General features: G+C 40.2%; 1 protein-coding gene across 1 annotated transcript; it reads right to left on the reverse strand.

Moving 5' to 3' along the window:
- Positions 1 to 17,186: 17,186 nt before the first annotated feature.
- LOC103220275 (transcription initiation factor TFIID subunit 9-like) lies at positions 17,187 to 18,173 on the reverse strand. The gene has a single exon (XM_007970654.3). The coding sequence runs from the start codon at positions 18,007 to 18,009 to the stop codon at positions 17,242 to 17,244; it is 768 nt and encodes a 255-aa protein (XP_007968845.2). The 5' UTR covers positions 18,010 to 18,173; the 3' UTR covers positions 17,187 to 17,241.
- Positions 18,174 to 19,225: the final 1,052 nt, after the last annotated feature.

Consider the following 19,225-nt stretch of genomic DNA (forward strand, 5'->3'; position numbering starts at 1 on the left):
TGCTTCCCTTTAGTACCTCAGCAGGTGCACACTTAATAAACTTTTTTATCTCTTTAGGTACAAATGACCTCAGAGATTCTACAAACCCAAAACTGTCATCATTTTTTCTCTTTTCATCTACAAAAATACGCCCCGGTTACTGAGGAAGAGGAGAAGGGAATGCATGGATGACAACAGTAAAAGAAACAAACTAATCTCAAATGCACAACGTCCATGCAGAAAATATCCACCCACTGTGACAAATATACCTCACTCCTTCGCAATCCATCTGCTACACTTACCAAAGAAAAACCACCAAATTCAAAAATGCTCAAAAGTGTTAGCATGTGATAAGGAGTCCCTAGTGTCTCCATGAAAGATATAAAACATCTTTGGAATGAGAAATATGGATTGCATTAATTTGATGGTCATTTGAAAGGATGGCTGGCCCCAACCCCTGTGGCTGAATGCAACCTATGGAAGCTCTATGGGCAGCCATCAGAGAACACATCAAGAGGAAAAACTGACTTTACAGAGCTTTTTCACATAGGGATTTACAATCAGATTTCAACCTTCAACAGACCCACAATAATATTACAATATAAAGCCACAAATGTGTGAGTGAGCCAGCCAACAACTGAACACATTTTAAAGTCACAATGATCTGACAGTGGATTTGTTTTTACATGTGGCAGCTTCTTTCACTCCACAGTCAGTAGCACCTAACTGGCATTTGCTAAATTTATGGAATGAATCGGTGAATTAACAGTGATAAATTATGGATCCTGCCACTGACAGGGTTTTGCTTCCCAAAACGTTCACTGCCTCTTTCTTTTAAGCAGTTGGGATGGCTTCCTACGATGTATACACCAAAATTCATGGTCAACTATAAATAAGAGGGCAAAGCATGAAACTCAAGGGAAATACAAACTAAAGCAGAAAGACAAAGCAAGGCGAAGACAAAATACAAATACATTGGATTCACTTCATAAGGACCCATCGAGTTTCTTCCAAGCTTCCTGAGAGTCAAAAGAAAGAGAAAACTTTATTCAGCAACACATACGTGTGTGTTACCAGAGAGGATACAACATCCCAGTTCTGCAGAAGAACCAAGTTCTAAATTAGCACTGGTATTACAAAAAAAATTTATGTGTGTTTTACAAAGGGGATGCCTTGTCCTGCTGTTACACGAATATGTCAGGACTGCTCCTGCCTCCAGCCTTTGTAGCTACTGTTCTGCTGCCTGGAATGTTCTGTTCCCTGTAATTCACACAACTCACTCCCTCACTGCCTCGAGTCTTAGCTCAAATGTCATCGTTTCGATGGGACCTTTCCCAACAATCCCACTTAAAATTGCTGACCTCCATCCTCATCCTTGCACTCCCTCCCCCTTCTTTCTGGTTCATTTTTCTGTATAGCATCTACCATCATTTTAACATACCACATACTTAGTTTTTTAATTGGCTTACCACCAGCTAGAATGTAGGTTCCCCCAGACCAGAATTTTTCTCTGTTTTGTTCACTGCTATATCCTAGGACCTATACCAGTATCTGCAAGTTTATTGAATGAATGGATAAACGTACAATAGACTAAACAATATTATTATGACAAATGCAATAGTTTCCCATGGTGAAGTAATTCCAGTGGATAAGATAATGTGATCCTGTTATATGAACATCTAGTGATGTGGCTTGATCGTAGGTCAGATGTAAACCACCTACAATGACTCTTAATCATATCTGGTCACAGATTCCTTTGAGACTTAGGAAAGAGATAAACCTTCTAATATAGTTGCTATGGTTTGAATGCTTGTGTCTCCTCCAAAATTCATATGTTGAAACTTAATCACCAATATGATAGTAATAAGACGCGAGGCCGTCCCAGACACTGAAACTGCCAGCACCTTGATCTTGGACTTCCAGCCTCCAAAACTGTGATAAATAAGTTTCTATTATGTGTAAACTACCCAGTCACAGGTATTTTGTTATAGCAGAACAAACAGACTAAAACAGCAGTGCTATACAATAAAAATATAATGTGAGTCGTATATCATGGTAAATTTTCAAGAAGCCACATTTTAAAAGCTAAATTAATATTAACACTATATTGTATACACCTAAGTTATCATTTCAACATGTAATCAGTATAAAATATTATTGAGATATTTTACTCCCTTTTTGTAGTAAATCTTTGAAATTTGGTGTCTATTTCATTCATATTAGATACATTTCAAGTGTTCAATAGCATACATAGGCCAGGTGCAGTGGCTCATGCCTGTAATCCCAACACTATGGCAGGGTGAGGCAGGAGGGTCACTTGAGACTGGGCAATTGAGGCTGCAGTGAGCTATGATAGCACCACTGCACTCCAGCCTGGGTGCCAGAGCAAGATCCTGTCTCTCTCTCTCTACATGTGTGTATATATATATGTAACACACATAGCTAGTGGATACTATATTGGATAGCACAACTATAACCAGACAAATTTCACATATATCCACACACAGAAATTTTCAAATATAATTTTGGAGGTCTCAGGGTCTGTGAAACCCATCTATGGATTCCTAAGGAATTCTAGACCCTAGTTAAGAATCTTTAATGGGATTGAGAAAAAATATCCACTGGAAATCAGTTATTCCACACGAGAAACTCATTCATTCCTTCACACATTCATTATTAATTCATGAAAATGTACATTCTTATCCAGGTCCTTTACTTGGCCCTGAGACACATGGTAATACATTTAATCCTGATACTTCAAATGAGAATAGTCATTTCTGACTTTCCTATCCCAGGAACCTAGAAAATAATTCAGTAAGCTCAGACCAGATACCAAACTTCCCGAAGGAGTCTGTTTTTTTCCCAACTCTAAATATAATTCTTCTTAGCCTCCTTGTAAAATGATGTGCCTTTAAGTCTATAATTGCTACATTGCTCGTGCTGTGCCTTTTGGGAGAGAAAAAAGCCTAAAGTTTTATAGCTCCCAGTCCTCAACCAGCTACATGCCATAAAATGAAATAGGTCTCTCCAGTGGGTTGGACCAGTCCTGGCCTTTCCAAAACAGCAAGGTGACCCACCCTTGGTCACCACCTGTACATTTGTTAAGACTCAGCTGAAATATTACTTTCTCTGTAATAAACCTTGGAACTCCTCAAAGTAGGACTGCCAGATAAAACACCGGACACTCAGAAAACTTACATTTCAAATTTTTAAAAAATAATTTTTATCTGATTTTTCTATGCAATACTTGGGACATACTTATATCAAAAATTATTGTTTATCTAAAATTTAAACTTTATTTTTATTTGTTAAATCCGGTAACCCTATCACAAAGACAAATTTATTTTCCCCCCTCTTAAAGAGATATATGAGCCTACAGTCCTTTAAGCAAAACCTTGGAGCCAGAAAGCTGCTCCCATCCTTATTACAACTAAATCAGCGAGGAATTTCTGCCTAGGTGAGGCTGGCTGTGAGGACACGCAGCGTCATCAAAGAGGAGTGATGAGAGAGGTCCACATCCAGTGGCAGTGGCAGTGAAAGTGACAGTGCTGGCAGTAGGCCATCTGGAAGGGTAAATGGTTCCATTGGCTAAAGTTGCAGTTGTCCTCAGGACAAACCTATTCTCGGCTGAAGCTGTGTACACGTGAGCGCTGACCAAAGACGGCCCAAGCTAGCAACACATTCCTGGTCAATCCTGATGCTATATGTATGCACCAAGGAGACACAAAATGACCCAGCGGAAAGTAAAAGCAAGGCAGACCTGAATACAGCTTTAACTTTGATCGTGCTCTAATATGCACACATACACACACACACATACACACACACACACACTCCAGCAGATGATAGAAGGCTTTTTTCTTTAAAAATAGACACTTATTTTCTTACAGTTCTGGAGGCTAGAAGTCCGAGATGAAGGTGTCAGCAGGGGTGGTTTCTTCTGAGGCCTCTCTCATTGTCTTGTATGTATCTTCACATGGTTGTCACTCTGTGTCTTGGGTCACAGTCTTAACACAAATTCTGTTCTATCAATGGCTAGCCACTAAGCTATGTATGCAGACACATATGACCCCTAGGAAGCCATGCTTAAAAATAAAAATGAGAACGTAAAAAAAATGAGCAAAAACATCAGTGGCTACACACAGTGGGGGAGACAAGGTTTTCAAATCCCAGGCAATTATTAAACCAACAGCAACACAACTTTAGCTGACATGAGAGAGCAGGAAATCAGAATTCATAATTGTTACCACATATTACCTAAAACGTCCAGTTTTCAACAAAATAAAAGAAACATAAAATGATAAGCCAAGTGCAATCTATACTCAGGGAAGAAAGTAATCAATAGAAACTGTCTCTGAATATCTCCAGATGTTAGATTTAGTGGACAAAGACAGCAAAGAAGCTATTATAAACATGTTAAATGAACGAAAGGAAGCATATTTAAGGAATTAAAGTTTTTTGTGTTCACACACACTAAGGGGTGTGTGTGTGTGTGTATATATATATACACACATATATATATGAATTCTATAGCTCTTTTGACTTTCCATGCAGTTGGCAGTACCTGACTAAGAGAAGTAAGTTTCCTGGGTATGCTGTAATTTACCCAGGACAATTGCAGTAAGACCAGAGATTGGTTCCTTTGCTTCTGTTTTGTTTTGTTTTGCTTTGCTTTTCCTTTTGCAGTGAGACCAGAGATTGGCTTCTTTGCTTTTGTTTTATATATCTCATTGCATCTTATATTAGCACTGTATCAGTAAATACTAGTACAGATAGCAAACTTTTTATGTAGCACACCTGTTAGGCTTCAGTGTGACATGCCTTCTTTTCCAGCAGCAGCTTTGCAAATGGTTTTGGTAAAAACACGCTGCGGGCAAATTACCAGTTTTTTCCATTTATTTGCTGTGTGACTTTGAGCAAGTTTCCTAATCTCTCTGAATTTTCTCATGTATAACACAGGGTTTTTTAAAAAAACTCTACCTTGTGAAGTTCTCATGTGTTCACTGAATAACTATCTTATTGAGCAGGTGCTAGGGAAGAAGGGATGTACAGGACAAATAAGATACCTAGCTTTCATTCTATTGAAGTGGGGGCGGGGTGGGGAGTACAGACAGTATACAAGGAAGGAGATAACTAATTCAGTAAGATATTTTCAGTGAGTGATGACTGTTATCAAAGAAATTAAACAACCTGTTGTTTAACAATAAAGCAATAAGTAGAAAATCTCAACAAAGAGACTTAGTTTTTTTAAGAACCAAATGAAAATTTAGGAGCCGAAAAGCACAAGTGAAATAAAAAACTGACTAGAATAGCTAAATGGTAGGTTAGTGACTGAAAACAAATCAATAGAAATTATCTAATCTGAAGAGCAGAGAAAAAAAGATTAAAGAAAAATGAATAGAGCTTTCAACACCTGTAGGACAACATCAAGTATATCAGCATACATTTAATGGGAATCTCAGGAAGAAAGCAGAGAAAGAGAAAGGGGCAAAAAAATATATATTTTTTTAAATTTTGTGGGAAAAATGTTTTTAAGAAATGTATCTACACATCTAAGGAACTAAACAAATCTCAAGTAAGATAAATTTAGATGCCTACACCTATCTCATCATACTCAAATCACTGAAAGCCAAAAAGAAAGAGAGAAATAATTCATTTAAATAGAAAGACAAAAATAATTCATTGTGTACAAGGGACCATTAATACAAGCTGACTTCTCACCTGAAACAATGGGAGCCAAAAGCAGGGGAATAGTCCATATGCTGAAGAAAAGAAGAAAATGCCAACTGAGGATTCTGTACTCAGCAAAACTATCTAAAAAATGAGGGCAAGATAAAGACATTCCCAAGAAACAAACACAGAAAAGTTATTCCTAGAAACTTGCCTTACCAGACATTCTAAAGTTCTTCATCCTGATAGAAAATGACACCAAACAATAACTTAAATCCACAAGAAGAAATGAAACGCATTGAATATGGTAAATATATGAGTTAATATGAAAGATTATTAATGTATTTTCCTCATTTCTTTGTTTAAATTCCTTGAAAAAATACGTGATTTTTATTCTAAAAAGAATTATAACATTGTTTGGTTCAATTTATAACATATAGAGATGTAATATATGTAACAATAACAGTATGAAGTAATGGGGAGAAAAACGAGCTATATTGGAGCAAGGTTTTGTTTTGTTTTTCCTTTTTTTTTTTTTTTTTTTTTTTTTGAGACAGGATCTCACTCTGTCATTCAGGCTGGGGTGCAGTGACACCAAGATGGCTCATTGCAGACTCGGCCTCCTGGGCTCAAGTGATCCTCCTGAGTCAGCCTCCCATGTAACTGGGACCACAGGTGTGCACCACCACACCCAGCTAATTTTTTAATTATTTGTAGTGATGGGATATCGCTTTGTGGCCCAGGTTGGTCTCAAATTGTGGGCTCAAGTAATCTTCCTGTCTTAGCCTCGCAAAGTGCCAAGATTACAGGCATGAGCCACCATACCCAAGGTTTTAATTTTTTAATTTTTTTTTTTACAAAATACGCTAATTTTACGAAGTACTCTGTCATACAGTGGCAACCTCTTTAACATCTAGAGATTAAATTTTGCAAAATTAGGACTCATTTGTCCATTATATACATGATATACAGAGCAAAACAAAATGCACAAAACACACACAAAAAATGGTGTCTGAAAATGTCCAATTATGAACACACTAGCATATTACCTTTAGCAATTTCTTCTCTCCCACCTCCTATGAACCATTAAGCAAGTATAGACAGTACTATACTGCTCACAAAGGTGGCTTCACAATTCAATTTCCAAAAGATAACAATTTCTGTGAATTTTACCAAAAAGATATTTAAAAAGTGGTATTTTACTGCCTCTGCATTTAACATATATTGGGCACCACTAAACATCTAGATAGACTGGATGTCTCAAGTAAGAGGTGAATTTGTCCACTCCACACAGCAGTCTTGAATAAATGGCAAACATGTAACAACAGTTATAATTTGAAAGAGTCTTCCAAATATGAATATTCTGGCCTAGAACCCTTCCCATCTTCATCAACCCAGTGGGCAAGAATGCTCACATGTTCAGAAGACGATTTTTCCTAGGACTTCTAAAACAAAATGTACAAAATATATTAGTTTACTAACTACTTTGGACATACACTGGCAACCTCTTTAACATCTACAAACACTGGATGTTGTAAATTAGGATTCGTTTGTCCCATATGTACACTAGAGACACCGGTAAGTAAAACAAGTCGGGGATACCCACCCCGCTGATGATGCTGGGTTCCTGCGCCTTGGGAGGAGACTCTGCATGGGGCAATGTCCCCAGGGTCTGCCCCGCATCAGGGTGACTGCCGAGCCTGATGCTCCCAACGGTCAAGCCTGGGGTCCCCAAACCACTTCCAGAGGCACCACATGGAGCAGGGCTACGAGCCAAGTGAGGGGGAGCCCAGGACTGCCACTGAGCACCAGGACCATGAAAAGAACTTGTGATGATGTCACCCCTGCCTTGGATGCCAGCCCGGGCCCAGCAAGGACCTGGAGCCCCTGCCCCAGGTTGCAGGGAGGCATGGCCAGGGCTGCACACGAAGTCTGCAGGAGCCAGGACAAGCTGACGCCCTGCCCCTTCAGAGCTGGCAGGACAGGAGCTCCCTAGGTGCAGCTGCAGCCAACCTAACATGGCTGTGGACCCAGGCATCTCTGCACTCTCAGGGCCCAGCAAGAACCCCCTTCCCCCTGCAGGCTCAAGGATGCCTGCTCCTGCAGCCTGGCTTCTCCTCATTGTTGGCACCCACTCCAATCTCGGAGCAAGGGCAGGGTCAAGCCCAGGCACTGTCACAGCCTGGCTGGGGGTGAATACGCTTGGGGGAGTACCAACATATAAGCCCCCTGCAGTCTCAGCCCCTCCAGACTTTGGGTGACCACAAGCATGGGAGGGAGGCCAAGGGGGTGCTGAGGACAGCCCAGCACTGGCCTGCGGGTGCCCCTTGGCATGAACAGCCTGTGCACCATGAACAGCAGCAGGAGGCAGACAGGCTCCTGGGAAGAAAGGGGCAGGTCCCTAGTGAAGCCCCACTTTCAAGCCGGAAAGGGCCTGAAGCCTGGGGTCTGGGCCACTGGTCCCACAGCCCAGAGGGGGAACTTGTGGTCTTTTTTTCTGGGGCCATCCATAGTCACCCATGGACCAATCAGCACACACATCCTCTCCTCTGCAGCCCATAAAAACCCCAGACTCAGCCAGACAGGAACAGAGGACAGAAAGATGATGGCGAGATGATGGGATGACCAGCTGCAAAGAGGAACTACCGTCTCTGCTGAGAGCTGGACATTCATCAGGATGACCTGCCTAGCAGAGAGGAGCTACCCTCTCTGCTCAGAGCTGAAGAGACGACGGGATGACCAGCTGCAGAAAGGAAAAAGGAGCTACCCTCTCTGCTGAGAGCTGAACAGACACCCTGGCTATGGAGAGGAGCTGCCTACTGTGGGCTGCCTCTGAGCTGTTCTATTGCTCAATAAATCTCCTCTTCGTCTTGCTCACCCTCCAGCTATCTGCATACCTCATTCTTCCTGGTCGTAGGACAAGAACTTGGGACCTCCTGAATTGGAAGGCTAAAAGAGTTATAACAAGAGCAGAGCTGAAATATGCCCCTTGCTCACCACATCGTGCATAAAGAGAAGGAAAGAAGAGCTGCGGCCCTTCAGGGAGCCCAGACCTGGGAGTTCCCCAAGCCAGGGCTGTGACTCCCTCCTTGGGACCTGTGGTTCCTGGCGTCTCCAATCTTCTGGGCACTACCACTTCCCCAGTACCAGCCAGGGAAGCTGTTTGTAGTACACCTGGTCCAGCCACAGCATCTCAGAGAACCAGTACCCATGCCAGCATCAGCAGCTGCCCACCCCATGGCAGCAGCAGGTGTGTCTGTGTGACCCCACACTCACTCACACATTCCTCGCTACTCCATGACTGACCTGTAGTCTCCCTTGGAGGCATGAGATCCAGGCTGGTAGCATGAGCTGAGCACAGCCTGCTAGGCCAAGTAGGCGAAACAAGCCCAGTGGACCCAAGCAAAATTCAGGCAAAGGCACCACTGGCCACAGAGTTTCCCAGCCATAAAAGTGACACCCCAAAGATCTCATAACAATAGATCTCATCCATTGAAACAGAGCTGTCACTGGGGACCCAGATTTGCACAACTCCATGTCCTAAAGAGGTGACCAAACCTTCCTGTGTCCATAGACTGCCTTCCCAGGCATGCCATACCCTAATGGCCTTCACCACATGGCGTTTGGGTGGCCGCCATGCTTCCTGGCCTGCCACTCCTACTGCCACCAAAAAACGCTGCATCCTGGTAGCTTGATGGGGGTTTCATGTAGGCCCAGCAGGGTTAAGCTGGGATACCCAGCAGCGGCCGGTGGGGTCCGGGCTTGGAGAGGCCACCACCATTAGTCGCCAAGGTGAGGTGGGGAAGACAGGCTTGCCACTGCTTCAAGGCCTGGGCCTAGCCAGTGGGTAGCCAAGCAAAGGCCCCGGGTGTCTGCAGGGCAGAGGGTGCAGCCTGTCCTGGGGCCCCCCAACTCACCTGCTGCCCAGAGGGCCCTGGAGGAGCACACATGCCACACGCCGCAACTCACCACACTCTCTGCTGGACTGGAACTCAAGGTTTTTATTTTTTAACAAAATTAAGTCAGTATTATTCTAAAGTAAATTGTGAAGAATTAGAAAGTATATTGTAATCCCTAGAGCAACCACTAAGAAATAGATATATATATGTATATGACTACATATATGCATGTAAGTTAACTAAATCTACCAAATAGATCTAATTGACACACTAAATTACTGAACACAAGACAACTGTAAACAGGAACAGAAAAACAAAAAACACATTAGACACAGAAAACAAAGAAAAATGTCAAATGTAAATCTGGTCACATTAATAATTACACTAAAAAATAATATATTAAATTATTTAATTAATAGGCAAAAATTGCCTGACTGATTAAAAAAGCAAGAAGCAACTACAAGTTGAGCATGCCTTATCTGAAATGCTGGGGCCAGAAGTGTTTCAGATTTCTGATTGTTTCTAATTTGGGGATATTTGCATTATTTACCAGTTGAGCATCCAAAATGACAAATTTGAAATCAAAAATATTCCAGTGAGCATTTCCTTTAAGCATCATGTTTGCACTCAAAAAGTTTCAGATTTAAGAACATTCTGGATTTCAGATTTTCACATTTAGGATGCTCAACCTGCGTATACTGGCTTTAAGACAGATATCACACATTCAAAGACATATATAGGTTGATAACAAAAGGATAAGAAAAGATAAACCAGTATTACAAACAGTAAATATAAGATAGCTGAGTGACTATATTATTATCAGACAAAAAGATTTTAAAATAAGAAACATTGAGGATAAATGGTGAAAGCATATAATTTTTAAACAATTATAAATGTTTACACACCTAACAACAGAATCTCAAAATATATGAAGCAAAATCTGAAAAACTAAAAGAAAAATGACAACAATAATAATTAGAGATTGTCATATCCCATTCTCCATAGTTCACAGAACAAATGGAAATTCATTAAGCATATAGGAGACTTAGATAATACTATTTACAAACTTAGCCTAAGTGATATGTAGAATTATCTACCCAATGACTGCAGAATATACATTCTTTTCAAGAATATATGAGACATTCTTCAGGGTCTACCATACGCTGGGTTATAAAATAAGTTTTAATAAATTTAAGATAAATAAGATCATAAAATATTTTCTGACTACAAAAGAATTAAATATGAAATTCCCAAATATTTGGAAATTAAACAACATACTCCTAAATAATCTGTGGGTCAAAAATGAACTACAAAAAGAATTAGAGAAGAATTTGAAGCAAGTGAAACTTCAGAAATTTATGGGCTGCCGTGCTAAAACAATGCCTAGAGAGACCTTTATAGATTTAAAAGCCTTTCTCAGAAAAGAAAAAAGGCTTTAAATCTGTAAACTTAGCTTTTCTCTTAAGACACTAAAATAAAAATAACAAACCTAAAGCTAGCAAAATAAAGTAAATAATAAAGACTAGAGGGCCGGGCGCAGTGGCTCACACCTGTAATCCCAGCACTTTGGGAGGCCGAGGCGGGTGGATCACAAGGTCAGGAGATTAAGACCATCCTGGCTAACATGGTGAAACTCCATCACTACCAAAAATACCAAAAATTAGCCAGGCATGCTGTCAGGCGTCTGTAGTCCCAGATACTCAGGAGGCTAAGGCAGAAGAATGGCATGAATCCAGGAGGCGGAGATTGCAGTGAGCAGAGATCGTACCACTGCACTCCAGCCTGGGCGGCAGAGCGAGACACAGTCTCAAAAAAAAAAAAAAAAAAAATGATATCTACCAATAGAAAACAAATTATATGGGGAAAAAAATCTATGAAACAAATAGTTCTTTGAATAAAATAACGAAATTGACAAATTTTTAGATAAATTAACTATAGTGAACTGGATGGTGTCCCCCAAAAAGCCATGTCTGTAACCTAATCTCTGAGGTCTGTGAATATTACCTGATACAGCAAAACATTGAATCTGAAGCAAATGATGTGATCAAGTTAATAATCTTGAAGGAAGGAGATTAGCTTGAATTACACAGGTGGGCCCTAAATGCAATCACATGAATACTTACAGGAGACAATAAGTGGGAGTGTTAAGACAGAGGAAGATAAGGCAATGTGACCATGGAGGCAGAGACTGGAGTGATGGGGCCACAAGCCAAGGGATGCCTGGAGCCACTAGAAGCTGGAAGGGTAAGGAATGATATCTCTCCTAGAAACTTCAGAGCGTTCATGGCTTTGCCAACACCTCAACTTTGGACTTCTGGCCTCCAGAACTGTGAGAGAATAAATGTATGTTATTTTAAGCCATCCAGTTTGTGGTAATTAGTTTCAGTAACCACAGGAAACGAATACACTGACCAAGTGGGGAAAAAAAGAAAGATAAATTACCAGAACCAGAAATATTAAAAAGGAGCATTGCTACCAATCTTACTGAAACCCAGACTTAAATCATGTTCATCATTAATTGGATCAAGGAGATCTATTGCTACTCTAACAGGGTCTGCTGGCTGAAAGAAATTCTTCCAGAGAAGAATAACACATCCATGAGATTACCTATAGATTTTGATACACAAAGCCTGACATTAAACAGAAACTCAACAGGCATGGCAAGAAGAAAGACCAAATAAGCATAAAATGTTAAAATACAATAGGAGCAGACCCAGGAGTAATCCAAATATTGGAGTTAGATGTTGAAATAACTGTTTAATATGTTTGTGAAAATAGATTGGGATATAGAAAATTTCACCAGTGTATTAGGCCATTCTTACATTACTGTAAAGAAATATTAAGACTGTAATTTATAAAGAGAAGAGGATAATTGGCTCACAGTTTTGTAGACTATACAGGAAGCATGGCACCAGCATCTGCTTGCCTTCTGGTGAGGGTCTCAGGAAGCTTACAATCGTGGTGCATCATGAAGGGGGAGCAAACATCTCACATGGTGGAAGTAGGAGCAAGAGAGAGAGTGGGGAGAGGGATGTGCCACACACTTTTAAACAACGAGATACTGCAAGAACTCACTCACTATCGAGAGGACAGCACCAAGGCATGACGGATCCACCCCTAATACCCAAGCACTTCCCACCAGGTCCCACCTCCAACATTGGGGATTACATATCAACGTGAGATTTGGGGGTACAAATATTTAAGCCACGTCAACCACTGAACTGGAATCTATTCTAAAAAGCATCCATAATTTATAAACCTTCCACAAAGAAAAAGCCCAGAAACCTTCGCTAGTGAATTCTTCCAAATAATTAAAGAAGAAATAATGCCAATATCACACAGGCTTTTCTAGGGAATATAAAAAGAGATAATACTTTCCAATTCCCTTTACAAGACTAGCACAACATTGACAGCAAAACTTGACAAGGATATTAAGAGAAAAAAGACAAGCCAATCTCTTTTATGACTACAGATGCAAATATTCTAAATAAATGGAATTTAGCAACATATGAAAAAGTTAGTTCATCACAATCAAACTGAGTTCATTGTAGGAATTTAAGGTTGGTCTAACATTTGAAAATTAATCAATGTAACTTACCACATTCACAGAATAAAAAAAAAACTCATATTTTCATGCCAATAGATGCAGAAAAATATCTGATAAGATTCAACATCCATTTGTGATTTTTTTAGATGTCAGCAAAATTAGAAAGAAACTTCCTTAATTTAATGAAGTGTATATTTTTAAAACCTATGACAAACACTATATTTAACAACAAAATATTAAAAGCTTTACCCCTGAGATCTGGAATATAACAAGAATGCCAGCCATCACCACTTTAATTCAACCTTGAGCTAACCAATGGAACAAAACAAGAAAAAGAAATGGTATAAGAAATGGAAAGGAAAAAATAAAATTGTCAGTATTCACAGATGACATGTAGAAATCCAGAAGAATACATATATTACTTATTAGAATTAATCAGTGAATTTAGCAAAGTTGCTGACACAAAGTATTAAAAAAAAGTATTTTTATGTACAGTCGTCCCCCCACCCCCGCCTTCCTGCTTTATCCATAGAGAATACATTCCAAGCCCCACAGTAGATGCCTGAAACATGGATAGTATTGAACCCTATATGTGGTATGTTTTCTCCTATACCTACATACCTATGATAAACTTATCCTTTTCACTTAAAGGAGGTACTTTATGGCTTCTCTTTGGCATATCTGAATTACCAGCGTTACTACTTTTGCACTTTGGGACCATTATTAAATAAAATAAGGGTTACTTGAACATATCAACTGTTGTGATACTGCAACAGTCAATCTGATAAGCAAGACAACCACTAAGTGATTAAATGGTCAAGCAGCATAGACAGTGTAGACATGCTGGACAAGGGGATGAGTCACATCCCGGGGTGGACAGAGCAGATTGGCACAAGATTTCATCACTTGGAATGACACAGTTTAAAAGTTATAAATTATTTCTGGAATTTTCCATTTAATATTTTTGGACCACAGTTGACTATGGGTAACTGAACCCCAGAAATCAAAAACATGGGTAGAAAAGATTACTGTACCTACCAGCCAAAAGGAATTTGAAAATAAAACTTTTTAATATGATATAATTTTTAAATAATATTTTTATTTAAAAAAGTAATACCATGAAATTAGTCTAACAAAAGATGTGCAAAACTCAATACAGAAAGCAATAAAACATTACTGGGAGAAAATAAAAACTTACATGGAAAAGGAAATTTTATAATTAAGTAATGGAAGACTCAACATTGCAAAGGTATCATTTTTCCTTTATATTGATCTATAGATTCCATACAATCACAATCAAAAATCTTTGTTGAAATTTTTCAATGAAAAATGACAAGATGATTCAAAAATTAGTAGGAAATTCAAAAGGCCTACAATAGCCACTGCAATCTGGAAGGAGAACACTGGCAGTGTGCTGAGGAAAAGATGAGCTTTACATTAAATGGTTTCTGAATAAATGATATATATATATATTTTGAGACAGGGTCTCACTCTGTGGCCCAGGCTGAAGTGCAGTGGCACAATCTTGGCTCTCTGTAGCCTCAACATCATGGGCTCAAGCGACCCTCCCACCTCAGCCTCCAAAGTAGTTGGGACTACAGGCACACGTCACCACTCCTGGCTAAGTTTTGTATTTTTAGTGGAGACAGGGTTTCGCCATGTTGCCCACGCTGGTCTCGAACTCCTGGGCTCAAGTGATCTGCCCATATCGGCATCCCAAAGTGCTGGGATTACAGGCATGAACCACCATGCCTGGCCGATATCCGTATTTTAAAAAGTGAATCTTAATCCCCCACCACATGTCATGCACACACACATCACTTCCACATAGACTGGATTCAAATGTGGAAGATAAAACAGTAAAGCTCCTAGACGATAACATAAGAGCATACCTTCACAACCTTTCTTACACAGAACATAAAAAAAAATTAAACACAAAGGAAAAGATCATAAATTGGAATACATTATTCTCTTTATCAGAAGACAGTCTTTGCTCATCAAAAGACAATTTTAAGAGAGTGAAAAATAGAAGACATTTGCAACACAGATCTTCAACAAAGGACTTATATTCTGATTATATGAAAAAATGCTGAAAATCAACTTAAAAACCCAGCAACCAGTCTTAATTAATGAGTAAGATACTTATAAAAGAGGATATCCAAATCACTAATGAACATACAAAATTGTATATAATATTACTAGTAATTACAAAAATCTACTTTAAAACCACAATGCGATGTCATTATACACCACCAAATTGGCTATTTTTTTTTTCAAAATAGACTATAACAAATGTGGGTAAGGATGTAGAATAATGGAAATTGTCCATTGCTGCTGGTATGGATGCAAATGGATGAAACCACTTTAGAAAACATTTTATCATTATCTGCTAACTCTGAAAATACACATACTCTTTGACCTGGCACTCCCACTTCAAGTTACACAGCTAACAAAAATACATGTTTACGAGCACCAAAGACACGTGCAAGAATATAGTACATAATTTGAAATAACCAGAAACTGAAAACAGCACAAATGTTCATTATCAACAAACAGGATACATAACTTGGGCATATTTAGAATGAATTTGTTCTTGATCTTGTTGTACTTGTGAACAACAATTATTCCCACAAGTATCTAACATAATGTTGAAAGAAAGAATCCAGACACAAAATGGCACTGGCTGGATGATTCCATTGCTACAAATCTTATATAAAGATAGAATAGGTTACCTTTTGGGAAGGGGTCCTCACCAGAAAAGGAAAGCCTGTGGGGTGGGGGTAATGTCTTTTTCACCTAAGTGATGGTTACATGGGTGTGTTTATTTAGTAAAAATTCAAGAGAGTTCATAAATATAATATACACAGTTGGCCCTCTGTATCCATAGGTTCTGCATCTGTGGATTCAACCAACCGCAGAATTAGCCATTGTCTTTCCAGTGTTAGAGATGAATTCATAATGATTCATCTCTGTCTACTCATCTTCCACCCCTACCCCCACCCACCAATAATCATAGCCATTTATTTTACTATGATCAGGCAAAGATAGGCTGCAGTCTTTGTCTCTGAAAAGGACAAAGGTGACTGGCTCCTGTGGTGCTTTGGGACCAGCTTTCCTGACTCCCAGTCTTACTCTACTTTGGGAAGGCAGTCTGGACAGGAGACACAGCCATGGAAGTCACCAGCACATGGATGGTAGTGAACACCTGGTTCTAGAAGAGCTCACGCCGAGCATGAAAGTGTAGGGGGAGGAGATGACTGAGGCTAGAACACTGGACAGAAAATGCCAGCATTTAAAGAGTAAACAACTAGAGATGCCAGAAGACAGAAATTAGGAGATGGCCATTCTAATGAGTCTGCTCCAGAAGAAGTCGGACTCTATGATTATGAGCCCAAGGAGCATAAAGGAATGGTAGAAGCAGGTACAGGTCTGAATCTCAGTCATCTAGCAACAGGTGCTGAGAGAAGGAGAAGCAAGTACAATGTCTTTGTTCCTGGGATCAGTTCCAAAAACAAAATGACATTGTCCTCTCCCTCTTCTGCAGCACAAAAGCAAACTGTCAATGAGCAGATGCTTCCCACGGGTCTCCCTTCAGTGGCCCTGGGGCAGAGAATGGCTCCACCCAAATAAGGGCAGCTCTCAGTGCAATCCTAGGATGGCGCAATAGTTCCAACTCTAATGGGCTAGTGGCTCATTAGGACTAAATTAGTCCACAGCTACAAATATTCATTTCTCATGAACACTACTGCAAAATTGGATACGCTCATGGGGCACATAGACCCAGTAAGATCTTCCCAGAGGGAGGTGGGGAGGTGAGAAAGTGGCTCTGCCCTGCCTTGCCATTCAGGCACCTCTATTTCTACTTTGGGCCTTTTTCTTCACCCTGGTTTAACCTCAGAAAATTCATAACCATGTGAAAAAGAGTAAATATTTTTTTTTAAGTAATGAATGACAACTTTATTTTTCTTACACTTTTAAGGCTGATGAAAAACCTTCATCTCAATTGAAAAGTATGGTAACTGTATTTACTCATTGAATACTATTAAAGTTTTCTAAAGCACAACTTGAAAACATCCAGCATGCACGTTTAATATCAGTACAATGAATTCAAGACCAAGTATACATGTTACATGCATCAAGGCTAGATTACAAATTATCAAAGTCATCATCATCATCATCGTCATCATCATCATCTTCACGTTTTCTTTTCAATGCATTTGATGATTCATTGGCAGTATTTTGTGATGACACCATATTAGTGGTAATAAGAATGTTTTTGGACCCAATTAATGATGGATTAATTAGAACATTCTGAACTGCTGAGGTTGCAGGAATTGAAGCTTTTACAGCTGGAGACTGTGAAGTAGGCATCTGTACTGTAAACCTTTGACCTGTGAGAGACATGGGAGTCCCTACTTTTGTTGAAACAGACATAGTCTGTGGGGTTGGTGTGCCTAGTGTGGGAGTACTTGGTCTGCTAGTAACTGAGCCAACACTTAACCGCGAGATTGTTATTCTTCCCGCAGAAGTTGATGCCTTTTTCTGTAAAGATTTCAGCCTATAGTTTGGAGCTGTTAAGCAATATCTATCAGGTGGCAACCCAGGACCTGAATATGGCTTGATCAGTGGCAAAGGGGTTTGATTTCTTTGCCTTGCCATATCTAATAAAAAATATCTTGGGAAAGACTGGTCAGCGCGGCACTGGATTGCCAATCGCACATCATCTGCATCAACGGTAGCTTTCTTAGCATGGCTTGAATAAATTTTTGCATCATCTAGAATTGTGGTCACATATCGGAAGGCAAACTCCAACATCTGATTTATAACTCTTGGCTCATATTCTGTAATCCCCATATCCTTCAGGATTTGTGCCATCATCTGTGCATCTTTCCGCATGCTCTTGGGAGAAGCCATCTTGCCAGACTCCACGATATCCGATGATCAGACTTCTCGAGCTAAATCACCAACATTAATGTATTTCAGTCCCGATTTTGATGCAAGTTCTTTGCCTAGTGTGGTTTTTCCAACCCCTGGTGTACCTGGCCTCTGCCCTTAAAGTTCTTGACGAGGGTGAGCAGGATGTTTGGAAGCAACATCGAAAAAGAGTAAATAAAATAAAATGAAGACAGTCCCTATATTTTATTTATTTATTTATTTTTGAGACAGAGTCTCGCTCTGTCGCCCTGACTGGTGTGCAGCTGCACACTCTTGGCTCACTGCAAGCTCCACCTCTGGGGTTCACGCCATTCTCCTGCCTCAGCCTCCCAAGTAGCTGGAACTATAGGTGCCTGCCACCATGCCCAGCTAATTTTTTTGTATTTTTAGTAGACGGGGTTACACTGTGTCAGCCAGGAAGGTCTCGATCTCCTGACCTTATGATCTGCCCGTCTCAGCCTCCCAAAGTGTTGGGATTATAGGCGTGAGACACCGTGCCCAGCCTTCTAACCTCAATTTTTATTCTCAGGTTTCTAAATTTACTCTGCGAACATCTCTTGGAACAAATGACTTGCCCTCCAAAAATATACCACCAGACACTCCTACTGGAGTCATCTCCCTTGAACATCTCTTTCATCCTGATGTTGGCTCCTTGTTCTCTCTAATGTTAATTGTGAACTCTCTATTCCCTCCAACATCTAGCCTCTCCTTATCTGCTCACCTGTTCTCACTGCTCCCAAGCAGAGACGTCTCCTTAGAGGCGACCTCTCTCTCTATGCCTGTGTCCCCCACCCTCACCCACCATTGCCTCATCTTCAACTCGAGCCTCATCCCTTCCCTTTCCATTCAAATGCCTCCACATAATTGAAGCTGTCACTAACCCACCTGACACTCCCTGCCTTCTGAGATCTTGTAGCATCACACCTGCACTACATAATTTGCACTTCATTATATTCGATGGAGCACGTAGGGAATCTTTTAAAATATGGCCAATTGTGGGCCCAGAGTATCTCCAGGGAAATCAGCAGGCCATCTCCTAAAAAACCTTAGAGGGTGACATTCATTAGCTTAAAAAATATTTCCTGGTTCAGAATTTCTCTCCTAGACTTGCAGGCTCAGACACCAAATGGGCCATCATACCATGAGTAGACTATTTCTTAGGAAAGACTTACCTTACCCAGGCCCATAAGATCCT

Source organism: Chlorocebus sabaeus, chromosome 14, assembly GCF_047675955.1.
Source record: "Chlorocebus sabaeus isolate Y175 chromosome 14, mChlSab1.0.hap1, whole genome shotgun sequence".
NCBI lineage: Eukaryota > Metazoa > Chordata > Mammalia > Primates > Cercopithecidae > Chlorocebus > Chlorocebus sabaeus.

Excerpts from the sequence above, each read along its gene's own strand:
- LOC103220275 (XM_007970654.3), bottom strand. The coding sequence starts at position 18,009 with ATGGCTTCTCCCAAGAGCATGCGGAAAGATGCACAGATGATGGCACAA.